The following is an 18,771-nucleotide window of genomic DNA, read 5'->3' as shown; positions in this document are numbered from 1 at the left end:
GTATTTTTATTTTCCTTGAAACTGGGAATTCTTGTGTTGTGTTTAATTCGTCCCAATGGTCAGAGTTAAGTGGGTTCAGTTTGCAAGTAAAAACACCAGTGGGGTTTGTTAATTGTTAAAGTCAGTGAACAAACTAACAGCTATTAGCCAAACATGGTAGAGATGCACCAAGTAGAGTTTTGCGGTCTGTTCTGTTAAGTCTGCTTGTTATGAGCAAGTCATTAACTCATTTTATTTGAAGCAAAGGAAATGTCAGTCATTATGTGTGAGAGGATTCAGTGTAAAATTGGGGTTAGACTGTAAAACAAAGACAAATGTCAGACTGCTAATAAAATATAAAAAAGAGCAATCAAAAGGAACAGTTAAACCAGCTTAAATGAGCAGCAGACATTCCTCTTTAGAAAATGCAGTTTTTTTGTAATACCAATTATAGCTAACTTTGCATTCTGCCCTGAGAAACAACTTCCAACCTAAAGAGCACTATTAGGACAACTTGGATTTACACACTCCACAAATATTTATATAATATCTTATATATTAGCTTAGGTGTAAGCTGGTCTTAGCTTCCAGCTTACACCTCTCATTTTCATATTGCTGCCATATTAGTTATTGAGGACTAGACAGCATTCTGGATTTGTCAAATTTGATTTCTGACTTGGAGCACTGAGATTTCAACTTCTGGTTACAAATTGAATGCAGCATAAAGAGACAGTATCAGTGAGTGGGAGATTCCATGACTGCTTGTTGGATAGGAACTTGTGTTGGATGTAACTGGCACCAGACAAATTCTGGTATTGTTGGTTAAGGGAATGAACAGTTCTCTACCAAGTTTTCTGTTTTGATTACTGTTAAAACTGCATGAGTGAAAAATCAGACAACAGAGTTTTTCCATTGCTATTGCCTAATTAGAGAGAAAAACAAACAATAAGCCAGAAACGGGAAAACTCAACTGCATTGCCTCCTAAAGACTAAGTTACCTTTGTGATTTTCAGAGTTTTTGACAGCATGTTATAGATCCAGAGGTGCTGCAGGTTAACTTTGTGAAAAGATCATCTGTCAGTTATTTTATATCCTCCTTCATCCCCTTGCTTTCTCAGACTTCTAGGGTTTATAGATGTGTGTAGTTACACTGAGATGTCAGCCTATTTTCTTCACTTGATGTGGCAGGATGTTTTGTCTGATGTGTGCCAAGTGTTGACATCTATTGTCAAAAGCTCTTAAGGGATCATCAGTGAAATTCCCACCTACGTGCACCTGAGAACAGAGAAACAAAACTTCTATGCCTAGAAATGAGGTCAACTCCCAGCATCTCATTCAAGCTGCTGGGTCAACATACATGTATGTTGTATGTCTAGCACAACATTTACATGCTATAACGTGTATGTTATAGCACGTCTACACCACATCAGGAAGTTAGATTTCTTTAAGATAACTTTAAATGACCCCTTCTCCCACCAGTTTCTTCTATGTTTTTGCAATTACACTCACACTGATAATCAATCTGTCAGGTAACACACTGGGGAGATCAGGTTAAGGCATGCCTGCAACTTGCAAAAGAAGGGTGGGTTAGAGTAAAGGTATAAAAAAATCTATGACAGGATGTTGGCTGTTTTTTTTCCTATTTGTTCTGTGCATGTTTCAAAGATGCAAAGAGTGCGAACCTGCATTCTAGTTCAACTTAGTGAATTCTCGCATTCCACACAAAGCAGAAAACTCAGGACTATACCAACTTAATTACAAAACCTGTTGCAATCCACCATGTTCCCTATATTTTACAACTCCCTTTAGAGGAGTGCAAAACTGATGCTTTCTTTGCACATACCCTGTTACTCATTTGAAATGTTGCAGGAATGGATTTCTGGGCTTAACATTTGTATAATGCATTTTCATGCACTTGACAATGCAGTAGAAAGTTTCAGTTTAGATTGAAGCTATTTCTCACCCACTCACATTCTTCCTCTCACAACATTAGAAATTGCCAGATTCAATTCATTTTGTTCAGTAAACAATGACATTGTATCACAAACTCTCTAGGGTGATGCCCTAGCATCTGGCTCACATCTGTTACAAGATTATGTAACAGGTTCAGAGATGCATGATTCATAAAGTTTGAATATTAATGTAGCTGGATATTATGCTTGAATATTAAGCTTCCTCTTAGTAAATTTGTTATTTATTTATATATGCACAAGAAATCTATCTTTTTGGGTCTCGGTTTACCTCTGCCTTGATTCTTTGTGGGATAAATTCAATAAAGTATCATAAATGTAGGTCAATGTTAGAATGATAGCATCACGTCAGCAGATTTGTCGGCTATATGTCCATAATGTGAATCATGGATCTGTTCTACCACATCCAAAATATGCTCTATAGATACGGTAGTTCCCACAAGACCCTAACGGAAGTAAAGCAGCCCAGAAATGTAGGCAATCAGTAAGCAGCGCTACATAGGAGCAGCATTAGAGAGAATTTGTTTTTCTGCTCTTCAAGAGAACCACTTCAGTATCTAGCAACAGCACATCTTATGAAAATAGGCAACAAGTCATTTGTGCTTCCTGAGAGTCATGAAGTAAAGAGGATCATGTTATAATTGGCTGTGACGATGAAAATTATCTGCATGTGTGTTTGTATTTTAAATGCAGAAAGTTGATCCGCTCCCCAAAACGTTCTTTCTACTATGCACATTTTAAATGTAGGCACTCAAAATGCCAAAAGAAGGATTAATAATAAGATGCCTGATTATTAACCAGAACGTCTCTGCTTCTCAACTACCTGCTATTTGTGGTGCAAAATAAACAATCAGAATGTAAATTTGAGTGCTGCTTACTAACATTACTAAAATACATGGGAATAAATGATAACGATGCCAATCTTTATCAATAAAATAAAAAAAATATTTCTGTTTCATTTTGCAATAAAAATAAGTAGTGCAAATAATACTGTGCATTGCAGTGACCAAAGAACAGTGCTAAGATGGATCTCACTTTAAAAGTGACTTAGCTGCACAGGAACACTTTTTTGTTTCACAGACTCCCATTGTATTATACATGATATAATATGATATATCGTCGCATTATATTATGTGACAATATAAATATTGTCACATGAGCAGTGATTGCATGTACAAGAATGCAGCAGCAACTGAGTGTTATTTAGATTCTTTTTTTGTCCAAACGCAAGTGTTGCAACAAGAAGAAAATATGTGTTTACACATGTACATTTTATACTTATTTTTCATACTTTATTCAGCTCAATACAAGATTGACTGACTAAAGGCGTCACAGTTTTAATTTCAGTGAGCTAAAGCCTCACTTTTGTATTCTAGCTAACAGGAGCAGAACTGAGAGACATCTTCTGTTGCAGTAGATCGGGGGTATCCAGCTCCTGCTCCAACATACACAAAAGTGTTGTCAGTGTAACAAGCGGTATGCCTAATAAAATGACTGGTTAGTGTAGAATAATCGGTAAGCCTAATTCATTTAACATCTTTCAAATGTTGCTTAGTAAATAAGCAAAAAATACTTTAATCCTTTAAAGTTTGAGAAGTCAGACTTTCTCTGTGGGATGTGTTAAAGTGTTGCGCAGCACAAATCTGTTTCAGATGAGAGTGATGAGGTCTCTGTGGGTGGATATGGTCTGGTACATTAGCAGAAACGTGTGTATGTTCACAACAGCTTGTAATTTACAGTCAATACACATTTACAGTTTTCTTTTGCACCTTCAGATGATGCTTTAATAGCTTTTTTCAAGAATTGCTCTATCCTCCTGTTACGCTTCAACAGCACTATTCATTTTCATACAGTTTAAATTAATACAATACCCTTTAACAAATTTTGTCTTATTGAGTTTAAATGATTACTTACACAAACGATTCCGTAATTTTTATTCAAGTGATTGAAAGGTCCTTTTTTCTATGTAAATATACAGAGCAGCACTATTTCCTCTGCTACTGTATTGTAGTAAACATATAAGCAGAGACATATCTGGTCATTCTCCACAGTGAACCTGAAGAACATAGTGCGTTAAAGCAGCTGGCCAAAGTGGTAATGTGTTATAAATGTTGTATAGCTGCCACCTAGTCTGGTTGGAGAAAGCTATTTATGTGACTCTGGGTGTCTCACATTACCAGGCTGAGTATCCAGGGTCTGTAGGTGACAGACCAGGGTAACCTGTGGGTCATCCTCTGTTTGAACATTTGAGGCTCAAAGAAAGCCCTGCTCAGCGTTTAGACTGTTTTCTAGTTAGAAAGTGTCATCTATTGTGAGCTTCTTGTTAGAATGGTGTGTTAAACGTTAGTGCGTGCAGTTGGCGGGTGAGCTATGTCAACTTTTGCTGCCAAACAGTCTTGTTGTTCTTCATGTGTTTAACCTTAATCCACTGTTCAAGAGTATGTGGGTGTGTGCATGTCTGCAATTCCTGGTTTTGCATGAATGCTATCTATGGCACAGGCAATAATCCACGAAGCTGTGGACACACTCTGACCACTGGCTGGATTAGGCTGTTAATCCCTTTGGTCCCACAGCTCAACCCTACATGCAAACACACGCACTCGCTGAGATATAGTGCACATTGTGATTTGAATCTCATCAGTTATATGCTGTCAATCAATACCAAAAGCCATTAGTGGTGTCCTTGTGATTCGCTTCTTGCTATTTTGTGAAATGTTTTTGAGAAAAAGAGTATTCATAAAATGTTCAAATGTAAAATTGAATTTTTTATTTTTATTTTGATACGTGGACTTTACTAGTTGTATATGTAGAATGGAGTTTATCTTGACTTTTAGCTCAATATGTATCTACAACAATTATTTTTGTTTCTTTTCTGAGACTGTTAAACATCCTGATAAACAGAAAATGATGTATCCCAACAAAAATTACTATTAAAATGCTGAACTAAGATCTGGTTGGAATCTCTGGATATCACATGGAGATTTTTTTATTTTTTTATTTTTTGGACTGGGTAGTAGTTTCAATGGATCATGTCAGAATCTACGGAGCTCTAATGATGAGTTCTTATGGGTTCCATTCTGGAACCTAGATTGCTTTTGTTATTTAACCTTTCTTTAAGTCTGTTAAATTATTTTGGTGAGTTTTCCACTCTTTTGCAAGTGTTTTTCACTAGAGGTATCCCAATCCCAGTTTTGTTTCCACACAGAATACAAGTACTTCAGTTAAGTGGCTAGAATCTCTCACACCGATACTTTTTCAAACCATGTCTCAGAATGAAACTTTTCTGTAAGCTTCAAAGATGTTAAGTACTTTCCAGGTGTGAACACACACAGCTGCATAGTTGCAGCATTTATTCTATGCATGCCCAGGCAGTTAACAAGAAAAACATTGGTGGATAGCATTGTGCTGTGTTGCGCTACTTACCATGTTCAGTTTAACACAATTATTGATAAGGGATATAATGTTCTCTATGAGCCCTTCTTTTATGGGAGATAGAGATACTGTGTGTTATCGTTAACAATGAGATTGAAGCTAGGGAGGTGGAAGCCAAGGATCAAAAGCGCATGTGCATTCGATGACATGCAGAAATCAGATCCCCATCTAGTGACCTGGAAGGAGAAATACAGCGCAAGGTGTCTTGGCGGTGCCGCCTGAAAGTCAAACGTTTCTCCAATCAACATTTAAAATATGTCAGTTTTCAGTTATTGGTCTAGTGTAAATGTAGACCACGTAGAGGAGTAGGTAGCTTACACTGTTGAGGAAGGAAAGAAATTAAGGTCCAGATGTTCATCAGAGTGTAACCCCTAATTTACACTGCATCTGGCTTCGCTCTGCTGTACATTTTGCAGGCGTTCCAGAGAAACTCAATTTCCACTGGTGGCGTTCCTTCTTCTCTCCAATTTGCTAGTAACAGCAAGGGCACAACAAGAAGCATGTGTGGGAAATGAGGGATTGTACATAAAAGCCAGTGATAAAAGGATGAGTGGTGTCATTGAAAATACTGTAGTTCTCAACTTCCAAAATTAATATTTTTCCTCCATTGGTCTCCCACTTTGTTTGCCTTGACTGGCGGGCCTGCTGTGACTTGCGGAAGAAACCTAATAGGTTTCTGAATTAAAGCCACATGCTTTGTGTGTACACATAGTAATAACTGATACATTTGGGCATATGTATAAATTTACCCATATTTTCATTAATATAACTATATTTTGAGCAAATACAGTCTGTCTTGGTGAATTATTTAGAAAATATGGATTTTGGCTTTTGTTCTCGTGCAGCTTCAACTGAAGACAATAATGGGTGCATATGTACTGTGGAGCCTGCATCAGGACGGGATAGAACGGAGCCGGATGCAGAGTAAACCAGGGATAAAAAGCAACAATAAATGCCCATGCAGCTCCACCCTGTTCTGCTTCTCACAATCAAATATCACAGATGATAAAAGCTAATCTACTGGTGGTCTAAAAACAGAAAGAGTAAAAGCTTAATTAATTAAATATAATATGTTGCCCCCCTTGTTGGTAGCTCACCTAAGCACAGAGAGCAGTCTGCTTGTTAAGTGTCCTCTGTGCTTACCTTGAAATATCTCCAAACCAGAGGTTGTGTTAGCCATATTTCTGTCTTTGACAGTGGTCTGATCATAGGCAAGTGGCTAATTTCTACCTTTAGCCCTACTTGTTGGACAATCTTACATACGAATAAAAACAAGTATTGCAAATAATACTGTACATTGTAGTGACAAAAAGAACAGTCCTAAAATGAATCTCACTTTAAAAGTGACTTAGCTGCACAGGAGCACTATTTTGATTCACAGACTCCCAGAGCAGTGATGCTTTCTTAATTTCCTGTCTTCTCTCCTTCCCCCTTTTTCCACCATCTCTAAAACCCTGTGACTGCTGGTCTCTCCCATGCTTTATCACAGTGTGTGTGACCCTATTCTGCCTTTTGAGATCGCAGTTTAATAGAACCCTTCCTTCCTGATGAACAATGATAAGCTAATGATTTGGGAATCTAGTAGACATATCTGCCTAAAGAAAAACAAAAGGAGGAAGTGGTGATAAAGGACCAAAAAGGCCTTAAAATGTACAATTAATTACTCTGAAATTTCCTCAATGGGTCTCCTCCTCTATTAATGTCAATACGGGGGGTGCTGTTGAGCTGTTTTTGTTATGACTTTTATGACTCCCTTAAAATATATAATTTTTTACACAGGATTGATTCGTCCACCAAGTTTGGTGAGTTTTCGTATAGATTTAGGCCTCCAAAAATCTAGTTCATTTGACAGAAGCATAATAAAAAGAAATAGTGTGATTAAAATGCTTTCGCAGCTCTTTCACTGCTTAGCCCTAATAACACAACTTCATATAAGTTGTGTTATTAAGGGGAAGAAAAGGGTGGGTGAGGGTTTTATTGTTCAAACAAACTGCATTTGGTACTCGGGAAGGGAACTGGATATTGTTTGTCCTAATGTATTTGCAAAAAAAAAAAATATGGTGGAAAAATACTACCGGAGCAACTTGGTAATTTATTTTCTAGGTAAACGCTAGAACTGCTACAAGGCTGATTTTAAATGCCCCATTCAAACCTCATTCAATTCACCTTGCGATTTTACAACTAATGTAATTCTTTATCAGTTAAAAAATGATATAAAACTAAAATAACACCAAAATTATTTTTGGTGTTATTTGGTGTTAATTTGAACTTTTATTTAAGAAACTAAATGTAATTTTGCTTCAAGTGTTTATCTGTTAATCATTATCGTCTTAGAAAATGTTATGGAAAAGCTGATTTGACAATCAATTCGTCGGAGAACTCTAACAAAAAATATATCAGGATAAATCAACCACAGTTTTAACTTACTTTATCACAAAATCAAAATTATGAACACCAGTTTTCGTGTCACTAATCTACATGTAATAAACAAATAAACAAATATTAAATAAACAGAACACAAACTAGAAGTCAAACATCAGTAAAAAGAGTCATATAAGTAAGAATATATTATTCTAACTACTTACACTTAGCTATTTACAATGAAGCTAATAAAATTATGCACAACTTGCAGCCAGTGTAGATCCCCTCTCTTCACCTGGCACAACTCCTGCTGCAGATGTCAGAGGTTTTATTTTTAGAGCACCATCTCTACACTTGGCATTCCCCTCTTTTTTGAGCTTGCTGAACTTTTGAGTGCTGATGGATTAGCCTTCCACCTTCTTTTACCTGCCTTGATTGCTGTCTCCTCTCCATAAAATCGGCACAAAACTCCTCTCCAAGCTGCTGCAGAAATGTGTATGCAACAGAACATGAGTATTTAGTTATTTCTGTAAGGCATGTCATGTAACATATCAATTGATCTTCTCCACATATCATCCTTTACTAAATATCTGCTATCCAAATATTTCATCTGTGTTTTGTCTCAGTACTGCCCAGACTCTGGCTTATGGATTCATCCAATGAGTGATGCCCACATCCATGCACAGTGCTAAGAATGCATACATTTTTGTGAAACTTTCCCTGAAAAATGGACAAAAAAGCAGAAATCTTTAATTAATTTGAAAAATCCTTAGTGTCCAGAGAAATTATGTGACAGCTTTTTCTGAGTGACATTAAATTCTTTCTTCTTTTTTTTTTTTTTTTTTTTTTACATTCAGAAAGTAAATCAATTACCTAGACAAGCTGTCATATGACTTTATTAATTTTTACTTGTTATTTCAAAGATGTTCACACAAACAGATACAGATAAATTTTCTTTTTCTCCACATAGTGACCTGCCATCTATGTGCCTGGTGTTTCCAACTCCAGCTGTCTTTGGGATGCACAAAATTATGACAGTGCGCAATTACTTGTCTGCATGTTAAGAACTTTGATTATGCCTTGTCTGTCACTAGACAGCAAAAGTGCAAGATAAAGAAAAAAGAGGGAGAGACACATCAGTTACAGTTGGATATGGGTGTCGGAGGAAACAAGATTGTTTTTCTGGACAGAGCCATAAAGTGGAAGGGTCACAATGCCCCCCCTATTCTGGTGCCCTTGTGAAATGGTGAAGGCACACTCTGATTAATTTATAGAACAATAAAACAGACGCACCTTATTATTCTATGAATAAGTTTCAGACATATAAACGGATGGCAGAAGAATTTGTAACACTGATGTCTCATCAAATCGTGCCTAGAGTCTTACCCAGTGTTCAGCCAGGTGGGTAATAATTACAGCTTTGACAAGTTAAACCATTAATCAACCACTTATGTGTGTTTACCGAATGTGCGTGTGTCTTTCTGCAAACAAAGTAAATCTGATGTGAGCTGACACATTAATTAAATGTTTAAGGTTTTGTAATAGTGTTTGATGAGTACAGTCAGTGGAAAAACTTTGATTACACAAAGACTTGAACTTGGTTGTATAATCACAAAAAGACAATACAACGGATCAAAGAGGATTTGTTTTTAAAAATAATTTTATAATATGGTTTTAAAGTTTGAGAATTTTAGTAAGACAGACATTATATTTGTCATGATTCAGTGTGGTAGATGGGGGGCCCAAGAGAGACAGAGGCAGCAAGTGGTGTTGAAAGTTTAACAAAAATGATGAACAAAAATGTATTTCAAATGTAAGGAACGCAGACAGCCAGAGTAAAAAAAACCTGCAGGAACCATGAACAAAAAGCCAGCAGATTATATGGGAACGTAACAAGATATAACTGGAGCATGACGGGAGGATTCAGCAAGCAGTGACTGAGAATGAGTAGTATGTTTACTGGGGAGCTTGATTATAGAACAAGGACCAGATGGCTGATTAGAAACATGTTGCAGGTGTGTGGATAGCGAGTCGAAGGCAGGCTGAGGAGAGAGCTAAAATAGCACAGGAGGCAAGGGACAGTATACAAACTGGGTAACTAAGTAAATAAATCTAACACTAAAGAATGAGTAGACATAAGTAACATAATAAAACTAGAGTAAGGTGTAATAATTAGACACGAGAAATAAAATAAACTATAATCACTTAGAAGGAACTGAACTTAAGTAAAACAGAATCTGAACTAGTCAAAGAAAGACACTAGGAACACAGAATAATAATGAAGCTAAAAGAAATAAATCAAAATCCAAAAACAACTCAAAACAAACCAAGGTCCTAACAATATTATTCATTGTTTCCCTTCTGAGCATTAATATTGTAAATTTTTTATTCCATACAAATATTGGATATATTTTTTTAAACAGTTTTTTATATATGTATTTTGTGGATATTTTTTTTTTTCATTTTTTCATGATTTCTTTTTTTTTTCCCCATCAAAGAAACCCCTTTTCTAATGTGATCATACATAAAACTTTCAAATATCTTCTTGGACAAAAACTGTTTTCTGTTTAATTTCCAGTGTGGTATTCCTTGTGATGTTCAGAGGCACTTTATGCAGTATGCAAAACGAATCTAGAATAAAACTTTAAAGTGACTAATTACCGATATGTAAATATGACTATTTCATCCACCTCATGTTTCCATATTAAATTATACATTTTATACCTGCATGCAGCAATACCATAGACGAGTCTGTTGCAATCAATTTAAGTAGATTTTCTTTTTTTTTTTTACATCACAGGTAGCCATCGTGCAAATTTTTCATTTTAATGCAAATTTTTTGATTTTATCTTTGTTCTTTCTTTTCCTTTCCTCTTCACCTCTTGCACTGTCCCTCTGCCAGGGGAGCACCTGCGCATTTGTCCCCAGGGTTACACCTGCTGCACCATCGAGATGGAGGACAATCTGGCTTCGCTCAGCCGCAGGGAGATGGAAGGACTTCTCAGAGAAGCTAAGCGACCCTTACAGAGCTCACTTTCATACAGTTACAACACCTTCAATGGTGAGTATAAGTATTCACAATAACTGCAAGCAGCTGCAAAGCATTCCATGTGATGCATCTCTTTATATATTCAGGAAGGGCATGACCAGATAAAATGTTTTTCACTCCCTGGAGAGAGATAATATTGTCTAAAAAGGATAATAATCGAGAGCAAGAGCGGAAATTGTTTCAGTGAATTGTAAAAGTGGAGGGTTCCTCCTGGAGTTCACTTATCATGCAGCAAGGCTTAAAATACACCTCACAGTGTTCCCACTATTGGGTTGTCAAGGTTCTGGTGTCAATCATAGCATAAACTAACAGGCCAGACATTTTTCAAGTGATTTTTATGTTCAACAAATCACTGTTTTACTGCCTTCTTAATGCTTTGTCATCAGTACAAAGTTAGAATACAAATGTACATTAGAATGTAGCTTTTGTTACCAAATCTAGGAATTTATTGTGGTGTACAAAATTACTTAGTAGTAGAGTGACTTGGCAAGTTTTCTGCCACCATTGGTAGTACTTTATCTGTGAGCAGTGGTGATGGTGAGTGATGTTTCGACTCATACATACTTGGGTATGCAAGAGACTTTGAGAATTAACGTCATACAGCACAATGAAACGGGACATTACTGTCTTAGTAAGACTTGAGTAAAAATTAAACCTATAACAACACAGAGCCAACTCATTAATGAATAGGCCAGTGTTCTGTATAGTGACATCTGTATCCGGTCCAAAAGGGATACTGATGGTTGTATTCAAAACGTGTGAAAAAGTAATTTTCATTGTTGAAGATTGATGCAACAAGGTAATTATATGTCTCCATTGACTTACTCCAGTTAATGGAAAGGTGCTTTTTCTGCTCCACTTCTTACTCTTAGGCAGTTTGTGACAATAGCTCTGTTGGCTAGAGCTGAGCTTGACTAGTTAGTCTGACCTTTTCAGAGCACAGTGATTAGTGACTGAGTGAGACTTGTTTGCTTTTCTTCCATGACTTTGTGCCATTCTTTCTCCTGACCCTTTCTTTTTGCTCTCAGCACTGACTTGCCGTGCCAAAGGGATACTGTCACTGCACCAAAGCAGAACTACACAATAATATGTGCAGGCCAAGAACCTGTCAGAGACAAGCAGTTTTATTCAAAATGTGTTTGTGTCTTTCAGCAGTTCTCAAAATTTCCCATTCTTTGATTAAACACTCATTGCTACATGATTTATATTATTTCTAAGTTAAAAATATCAAAGAAAAAAAATAAAGGTTGACATATAAGAAAAAAGTTTGCCTGCTTTGCCTCAAAAGTCATTTGGGGATCATTTTGTTCAGAGGCTTGACAAACAAGTAGGTGCAAGTTTATGATAACTGCTTTTGATTTGAAACAGAAAGATAATGAAATTGTTCTTTGAAGTTCATCACAAATGCCCCTACAAGTTTTAATCTCCTCTTCTCTGCCTTAGGCATTGGGAGTTTGCAGGGAGGTTTAAAGCGTGTTAAGTTGTTGTCTATCTGGGTTTTCGGGTGTATTATCTTACAACAGTAAAAATAATTTAGTTGTAAATGAAGTTGCCTACAGACTAGGAAGCTTCTTGTCTACTAGACATGAAGTTAGAGATATCTCTTGAGCACGCTGTTCTAGCTAATGGGAAGCAGACTGATTATGAGATGTTTTTATTGGGAGCTGGTATAAATTAGAGGCCGTTTGTCAAATCACTAAATTTACTTAACCAATTTATTGAAAAGTCATTACATTGCCTATTAGTAACTCCTCATTGTAGGTGGTATTTATTTGAGTTTGCCATAGCCCATAGTCAGTTCCTTTGCCAGTTTGCACCCTTGTTTTGTATCTATGCATCTCTTTTTCATCCTTTATTTGTAACTCTAAATGTATGGTTTCATACCTATAAACCATTATGTTTCAGTTAATATTTGCTGTAGTTAGAATAAACTTGTTAATCATAGAAATGGTCATAGGAAATGTTCTGTTTGCATGTGCATTGTATATCATATTGAAAATTTCTATTATTGTCTTTTGTCATTTATTTTGTTTCTGATCCTAATTTAAGTAGGTTGACTCATAGAATATGACCATGACAAAGTTCAATTTACCTGATGTTGGTTGATATATTTATCATACATTTACATTTTTCATATCCAAACATCTGGATATTTGGATATGAACGCATTAATTTAAAATCTATTTTCTTATCAACAAAAGTGTTCATCTCATATCGGTCGACAGTCTACATTGGACACTGGATTCACATAACATGTCATCATCCACACCCTATATGATACACACTTCCTGTTTTTAGGAGAGAAAAACTTGACTTGATTAATGTTAATATATTGAGTGACCCTTTCTGGAATTATGAGTTTGAGGAGTTTCTATTAGGAGTTACAGCACAATAAGTCACTTTGGCTGAAAACAGGCATGTGGCACACATAAGACCCAAGATCAAGAAAAGGGAGTTGCTGTGTTCTCTCTGAATAAGTGGAGACCTTAGAGCTCCTGTGGCTTGGCTGTTCTACACTGGCTTTACTTTTTTCTTAGACAGTGGTTAACAGGGTATTTTCAGTGTTGTTCTCAGCGGAAGCCTGTCAGTTTGACTAACGTCTTTATTGTTCAGGCGAATATCTGGACATTGTCTACTGCAGGCTGTTTCTAGAAAGAGCTGAGCTCCCATAAACAGGGATTAAATAGACTGTGATGTCTTATATTTTTGTCATTTAAATGACAGTTTGGCAGTCACAGTGCTTCTTGTTAAGGACACTCTGTTTTTTGATAGCTTAAGATTGTACAGGAAACCAGTTGCAACCGTTTCAGCCAACAGTTAAACATATGTTGCTGTTGACTAATGCCTGTTCCTTTTATAGTAAAAAAGGAACAGCCATTAGCCATGTTCATTTGACGAAGCCAGAAAAAAAAGATTTTGGGGAAGAATAGACTTTTTTTTTCTTTCATATGACCAGAAAAAACTTGCAGTGATATTGAACCATATTTCTATTCCTGCACATCTGGCTGTATTTAGCAGGGTGTGGGCTAACTAGCACCATGTGGCTAAGTGCAGGGTGTTACTGTTCCAACCCAGTATGGCTAGGGTTTTTGAGTCCAGGAACTTTGGAAGAAGCACCAGCAAAGCCACAGATTAAAGGACCAGTATGTTCACATGTAGATGCTCTGGGCATTAAGTTTGTACACTTTGTATACGTGAACATACAAATATGTTTTATATGCATGTTTGTTTGTGTTTTTTCCGTTTCTAATGTCTGGCCTTCTATATTAACAGCCAAGTCAGACAAAAGCTCAAAACCGGATATTTGGCATTTGGTCAAATACTGTCTTGAGTGATTTTTGGATTTGTGAAGAGTTGGTGTGTTAGCGTGTGTATGCATACTTGTGTATGCGTGTATGTGTCTGTGTTCCTATTGGATTCCTCCTTCACTGCTCAAATGCATTTGAAATTAAAATAATATTGTTTGCTTGTTTCAGTGTTAGGTTCAAATGAGAGAACCATGTTAACAAAGGAAGTATCTGAGACCCTTTATACAATCATAGTTATGACAAAGCATGGAAGCATTCTAAAAGTTTTACATTCTGCCAATTCTGCAAATAATCCCTCACGCCTCTGCTAGCCCTATTGTTTTTAGTGTGCTCATTTGACTTGCTTTGAATTAAAGAGCAATAAACTCTGGAAATATGTGAAATATGCCAACCAAGTTCAGGCTTATGTTGAACTTAAGGTGTAAATTATTTTTATTTAGGCAAAATGTTTGTCTTCAATAGAAAATGAGAGAAGCGTCTCTCAAAATAAAACAAAACAAATGGAACAAAACAAATAAAATTATTTCTAGACTTCTCAATAATCTGTTGAAAAAACATTATATGCTATTACAGCAATCTAACTCTTGTTTTAATTCCTTTTTAACTTTTTTAAAATTTGTGGATGTGTTTTCTACAGTGTGTTGTTTCTTGGCCAAGGCGTCAACAGGCTAGGACCGTCCCTACATTTGCATGGCCCATAATGCGGTTTTCCAAGTCAGGCTCCTGATTTCTAAAACTGGCCCATGAATTGGAGCCCAAAGCTTAATGAGATTATACAATCGAAGAGTACACCATTCATAGGAGTTAAGTTTAGTCAGGAATCCAAAACCAGTCAATACTTAGGATTGTATCAAGAGCTCCCTTCTGTTACGTTCCAAATTAATGAATATAGGCATACTGATAGGACACTACTGCCTTTCATCTCTATGTAACATAAGAAAAGGCTAACCCACTCCTGTAGTCTACCTACCAAATTATAATTTTCTGCTTTTGAGGTCACCTTTGGTAATGTCATAAAAAGACAAGGTCATCTACTACTATCATAGGGCTTGATTGACTAATTTTATCTGCATGCAAATCACATCCGTGGGGACACAGCATACACTGACCCAATTATGCCAAATACACTTTTGCTCTTTAGTAGTGATGGCACCTTGGGAGAACAAAATGATGAAATGAACAACTGAAACATGGAAAGAGAAGTACCTATGTAAGGAAGAAGGAAACTGGGGCAAGACGTGGGAAGCAAATTAAGATAGAAAGAAAGAGAGCAAAAGAATAAAAATTATAAGAATAAGCAATTGTGTGAATGTTACAGAAAAGAGATAACAGAAAAAAAGATGCTGCAAAAGAGAACCAGATGGGTAATTGAAGAATAAGGTCTTAGTAAACGGTGCATTCTGCCAGCCAGAGAATGTTTTGAGAGGGACAAGAAAAAGGAATAAAGGCTTCCATTGAGCGCTTGTGATAAATGGCATGCTTTATGTGATGTGTTGGCTTGTTTAATATAGGGCACCTTTTAATAGTATCTAAATTCTCTCTGAGATTTTAGCAGTGTTCCTGGGGCGGAGTGTGTTTGTGATAAGTGTTATCATTGCTGGAGAGTCAGTCTGACTCACAAGCAGTCTAATGGCTCCCAGAAAGCCATTTGTCCATAGACAGTACAACATTTGGTTTGGCCTGTTATGTTTATTCTTTTGTTGTCCTTGCAAAACTAGGACAATAACAAAGGTCAGAACTTTAGCAATCTTTTGTATGTTTAGATGGGGGTGTATTTTTGCTTTAAGTTAACTTCTATGCAGTAGTAAAAATTACTACAGTTCTTATATTCCTACACATATTTAAAAAATCTCTTCTCCAGAAATCTCCAGCCAGGTGAGTGTAGAGAACAAAGCTGAAATACTGGTAGAGTTTATGGTAATAATTTTGGAAAAATGCATGTTGAAATACAAGGAAAGAACATTCTTGCTTTTAAAGTAGCGTGCTAAACGTGTTTGTTGACTAAGTAGTTATGAATAAACTGATTGACTTAGTAAGGTGTGAAACATGGATAGGATGATATGGATAGTGTAATTTTAAATGTCTACAAAATGTTTGCATAATGAAAAATGTGGTTTTCTCAAAAGAGAAATCTATACCAAGAATGTGTACTGAAAATATCTTTCAAAGTTCTTAACCAACATCTCTTCACAAATAGTCACATGCACTGTTACTTTAGTATTAGAATAAATGTATGAGTTTTTTAAACTTTGTTGTCATTTTGTATTTTTATCCTGTTTTCATTTTGGTTATCTTAACAGCTCATTTACATATAAAATGTACGCTCATTAGATTTTGAATATCCTGGAGCACTTTCGACTAAGCTAAAATATTTCCAGTACACAGGACCATTACATTAACCTGTCTTTGACTCAGACATGCAGTTCATATCTACAAGTGAGAAAAATCTTGGGGTTAAGTAGAGTGCTTGGCAGCTTAAAGAGCCTCTCCCCAAACTCCCCCCAAATTTCTTTCCGATTATTCAAGCTCAAAGTATGGGAAGTACTGAAGGTAGAAATACTGCAACAGAAGCAACCATGTGCAAGAGTTCATGTGGAGTAGACTATAATTTAAAGCTCAGTATTGATTTGTACAAAGACAGTTCTGGTTTATAGAACTGAGCATTTTCACACATAAAACCTGTCATTTCGTGGTAAGTAGAGATTTGTGTCTTTTAAATGATGATGTATGTGTATTTGGTCAAGTTTAGAAGCAGTGGGAGGCAAAAAGCAAGAAAGTTAAAATGATTATTTTATATGTCAAAGAGCATAGGTATGAAATGTGGGGAGATTACAGATGTAAGCATTAACTCCACTCTCATCTCAGGAAGACATTCATTAGGGGATGTATCAATCAATCAAATTTTATTTGTATAGCACATCTCAGCAGCAAGGCATTTCAAAGTGCTTTGCATCATATCAGACACAAAAACACAATGCAACATAGAATCAATAATCAAAACACGACATTAAGTCAGGTTACGTCAATAAATTTGTAATTGATTACGTTTCAAATACAACTCTAAACAAGTGGGGTTTAAGTTGAGATTTAAAGGAAGTCAGTGTTTCAGCTGTTTTACAGTTTTCTGGAAGTTGAATCCAGATTTGTGGTGCATAGATGCTAAATGCCGCTTCTCCTCGTTTGGTTCTGGTTCTGGGGATGCAGAGCAGATCAGAACCAGAAGACCTGAGAGGTCTGGAAGGTTGATACAACAGCAGCAGGTCTTTGTGGTGCTAAATCATTCAGTGATTTGTAAACTAACAGCAGTATTTTAAAGTCTATTCTTTGAGCTACCGGGAGCCAGTGTAGGGACTTTAAAACTGGTGTTATGTGCTTTATCTTTCTGATTTTAGTGAGAACGTGAGCAGCAGCATTCTGGAGCAGCTGCAGCTGTTTGATTGATTTGTTGGACAGACCTGTGAAGACGCTGTTGCAACAATCAAATCTAAAGATAAACGCATGGATGAGTTTCTCTAGATCTGGCTGAGACATAAGTCCTTTAATCCTGTAAATGTTCTTCAGGTGATAGAAGGCCGACTTTGTAACTGTCTTTATGTGGCTCTGGAAGTTCAGGACAGAGTCCATCACTTCTCCCAGGTTTCGGGCCTGGGGAACCTGCATGCCTCATTTACCATTTTGTAAATGTGTGTGTGTGTATGCATTCTCAGACAACAATGTGGTTGTCGCTTTGTGCATTTCCCTTGTCCAGTGCCACATTCATTGAATTCTGTTTGTACGGATTTTTAAAATATGTTGCTCAAGTGGTTTGTCTCTGATGCAATGCAGAATTTTACAGAATCTAATTTTGTGAAAAGAATATGATGTCAATGCAAAAGAAAATACACAAAAGCTCTATGTTTATTTATACTTACCTATAATTGATCTATAGCTGCAATTGATGCTTGTTTTAGCTCTATAACTTCTGGGAAATTCATATTTGTCTTTCTTCCATGCAATATCAAACCATCTTGTGTCTCAGTTTGTGTTTGCATGCACAGCATAAATGCAGTCAGACATTTCCCAAATTCTCTTTGGCCATAGAGATCATATGGAGATGTTGGCAATTCACATAGCCTTTGGATGTCTTCTGCCCCAAACTGTCTATAAATAGTATTTGCTTAGAATTTCCCAACAGTCTTATTTTTTAAGTTTATTTTTTTCCAAAGTCTTGGAATGAAAACTTATTGATTTGGTTGTATCATCTTGATGTTGCTTAATTGTCAGCACTCTATCTAAAGTCTTTTAATCTTTTTTTTTTCCCTATGTAACCTAAAAGTAACTAGACAACAAAAAGTAGTCATGAGCATTCTTTCAAGAACATAGGTAAGATTGGTCCTGCATGCTGGCATTTCTTTGCCTGTTTATTGAGTTGAAAAAACATTAGATAAATCCTGACTAGCATTCATTCAATCAAGTTTATTTGCATAGCACATTTTAGCAACCAGGCAGTTCAGAGTGCTTTACTTCATAAAGACGCAGAAATACAAAGTTATAAAAGGCACCACATAGTCAACAATTGAGAAAACCAGAAACAAAAATTGTGTTTTGATGAGTCCCATCATCAAAATCATCAATACACATCAAATAGTTTGGTCAGCATTTCATTTTTAATGGTTCAAAAGCAACTCTAAAC

General features: G+C 36.3%; 1 protein-coding gene across 2 annotated transcripts in view; it reads left to right on the top strand.

Moving 5' to 3' along the window:
* Positions 1 to 18,771, top strand: part of LOC122840803 (glypican-1-like) — a 61,366-nt gene that overhangs the window by 23,864 nt on the left and 18,731 nt on the right. For both annotated transcript variants that reach the window (XM_044133477.1, XM_044133478.1), the window contains one exon: positions 10,645 to 10,803. In XM_044133477.1, the coding sequence (XP_043989412.1) occupies positions 10,645 to 10,803 (159 nt within the window). The remainder of the gene's footprint in view (positions 1 to 10,644; positions 10,804 to 18,771) is intronic.

This window comes from Gambusia affinis, linkage group LG12, assembly GCF_019740435.1.
Source record: "Gambusia affinis linkage group LG12, SWU_Gaff_1.0, whole genome shotgun sequence".
Taxonomy (NCBI): Eukaryota; Metazoa; Chordata; class Actinopteri; order Cyprinodontiformes; family Poeciliidae; genus Gambusia; species Gambusia affinis.
The sequence above is the reverse complement of the archived record's forward strand: the minus strand, read 5'-3'. Positions and strand labels throughout refer to the sequence as shown.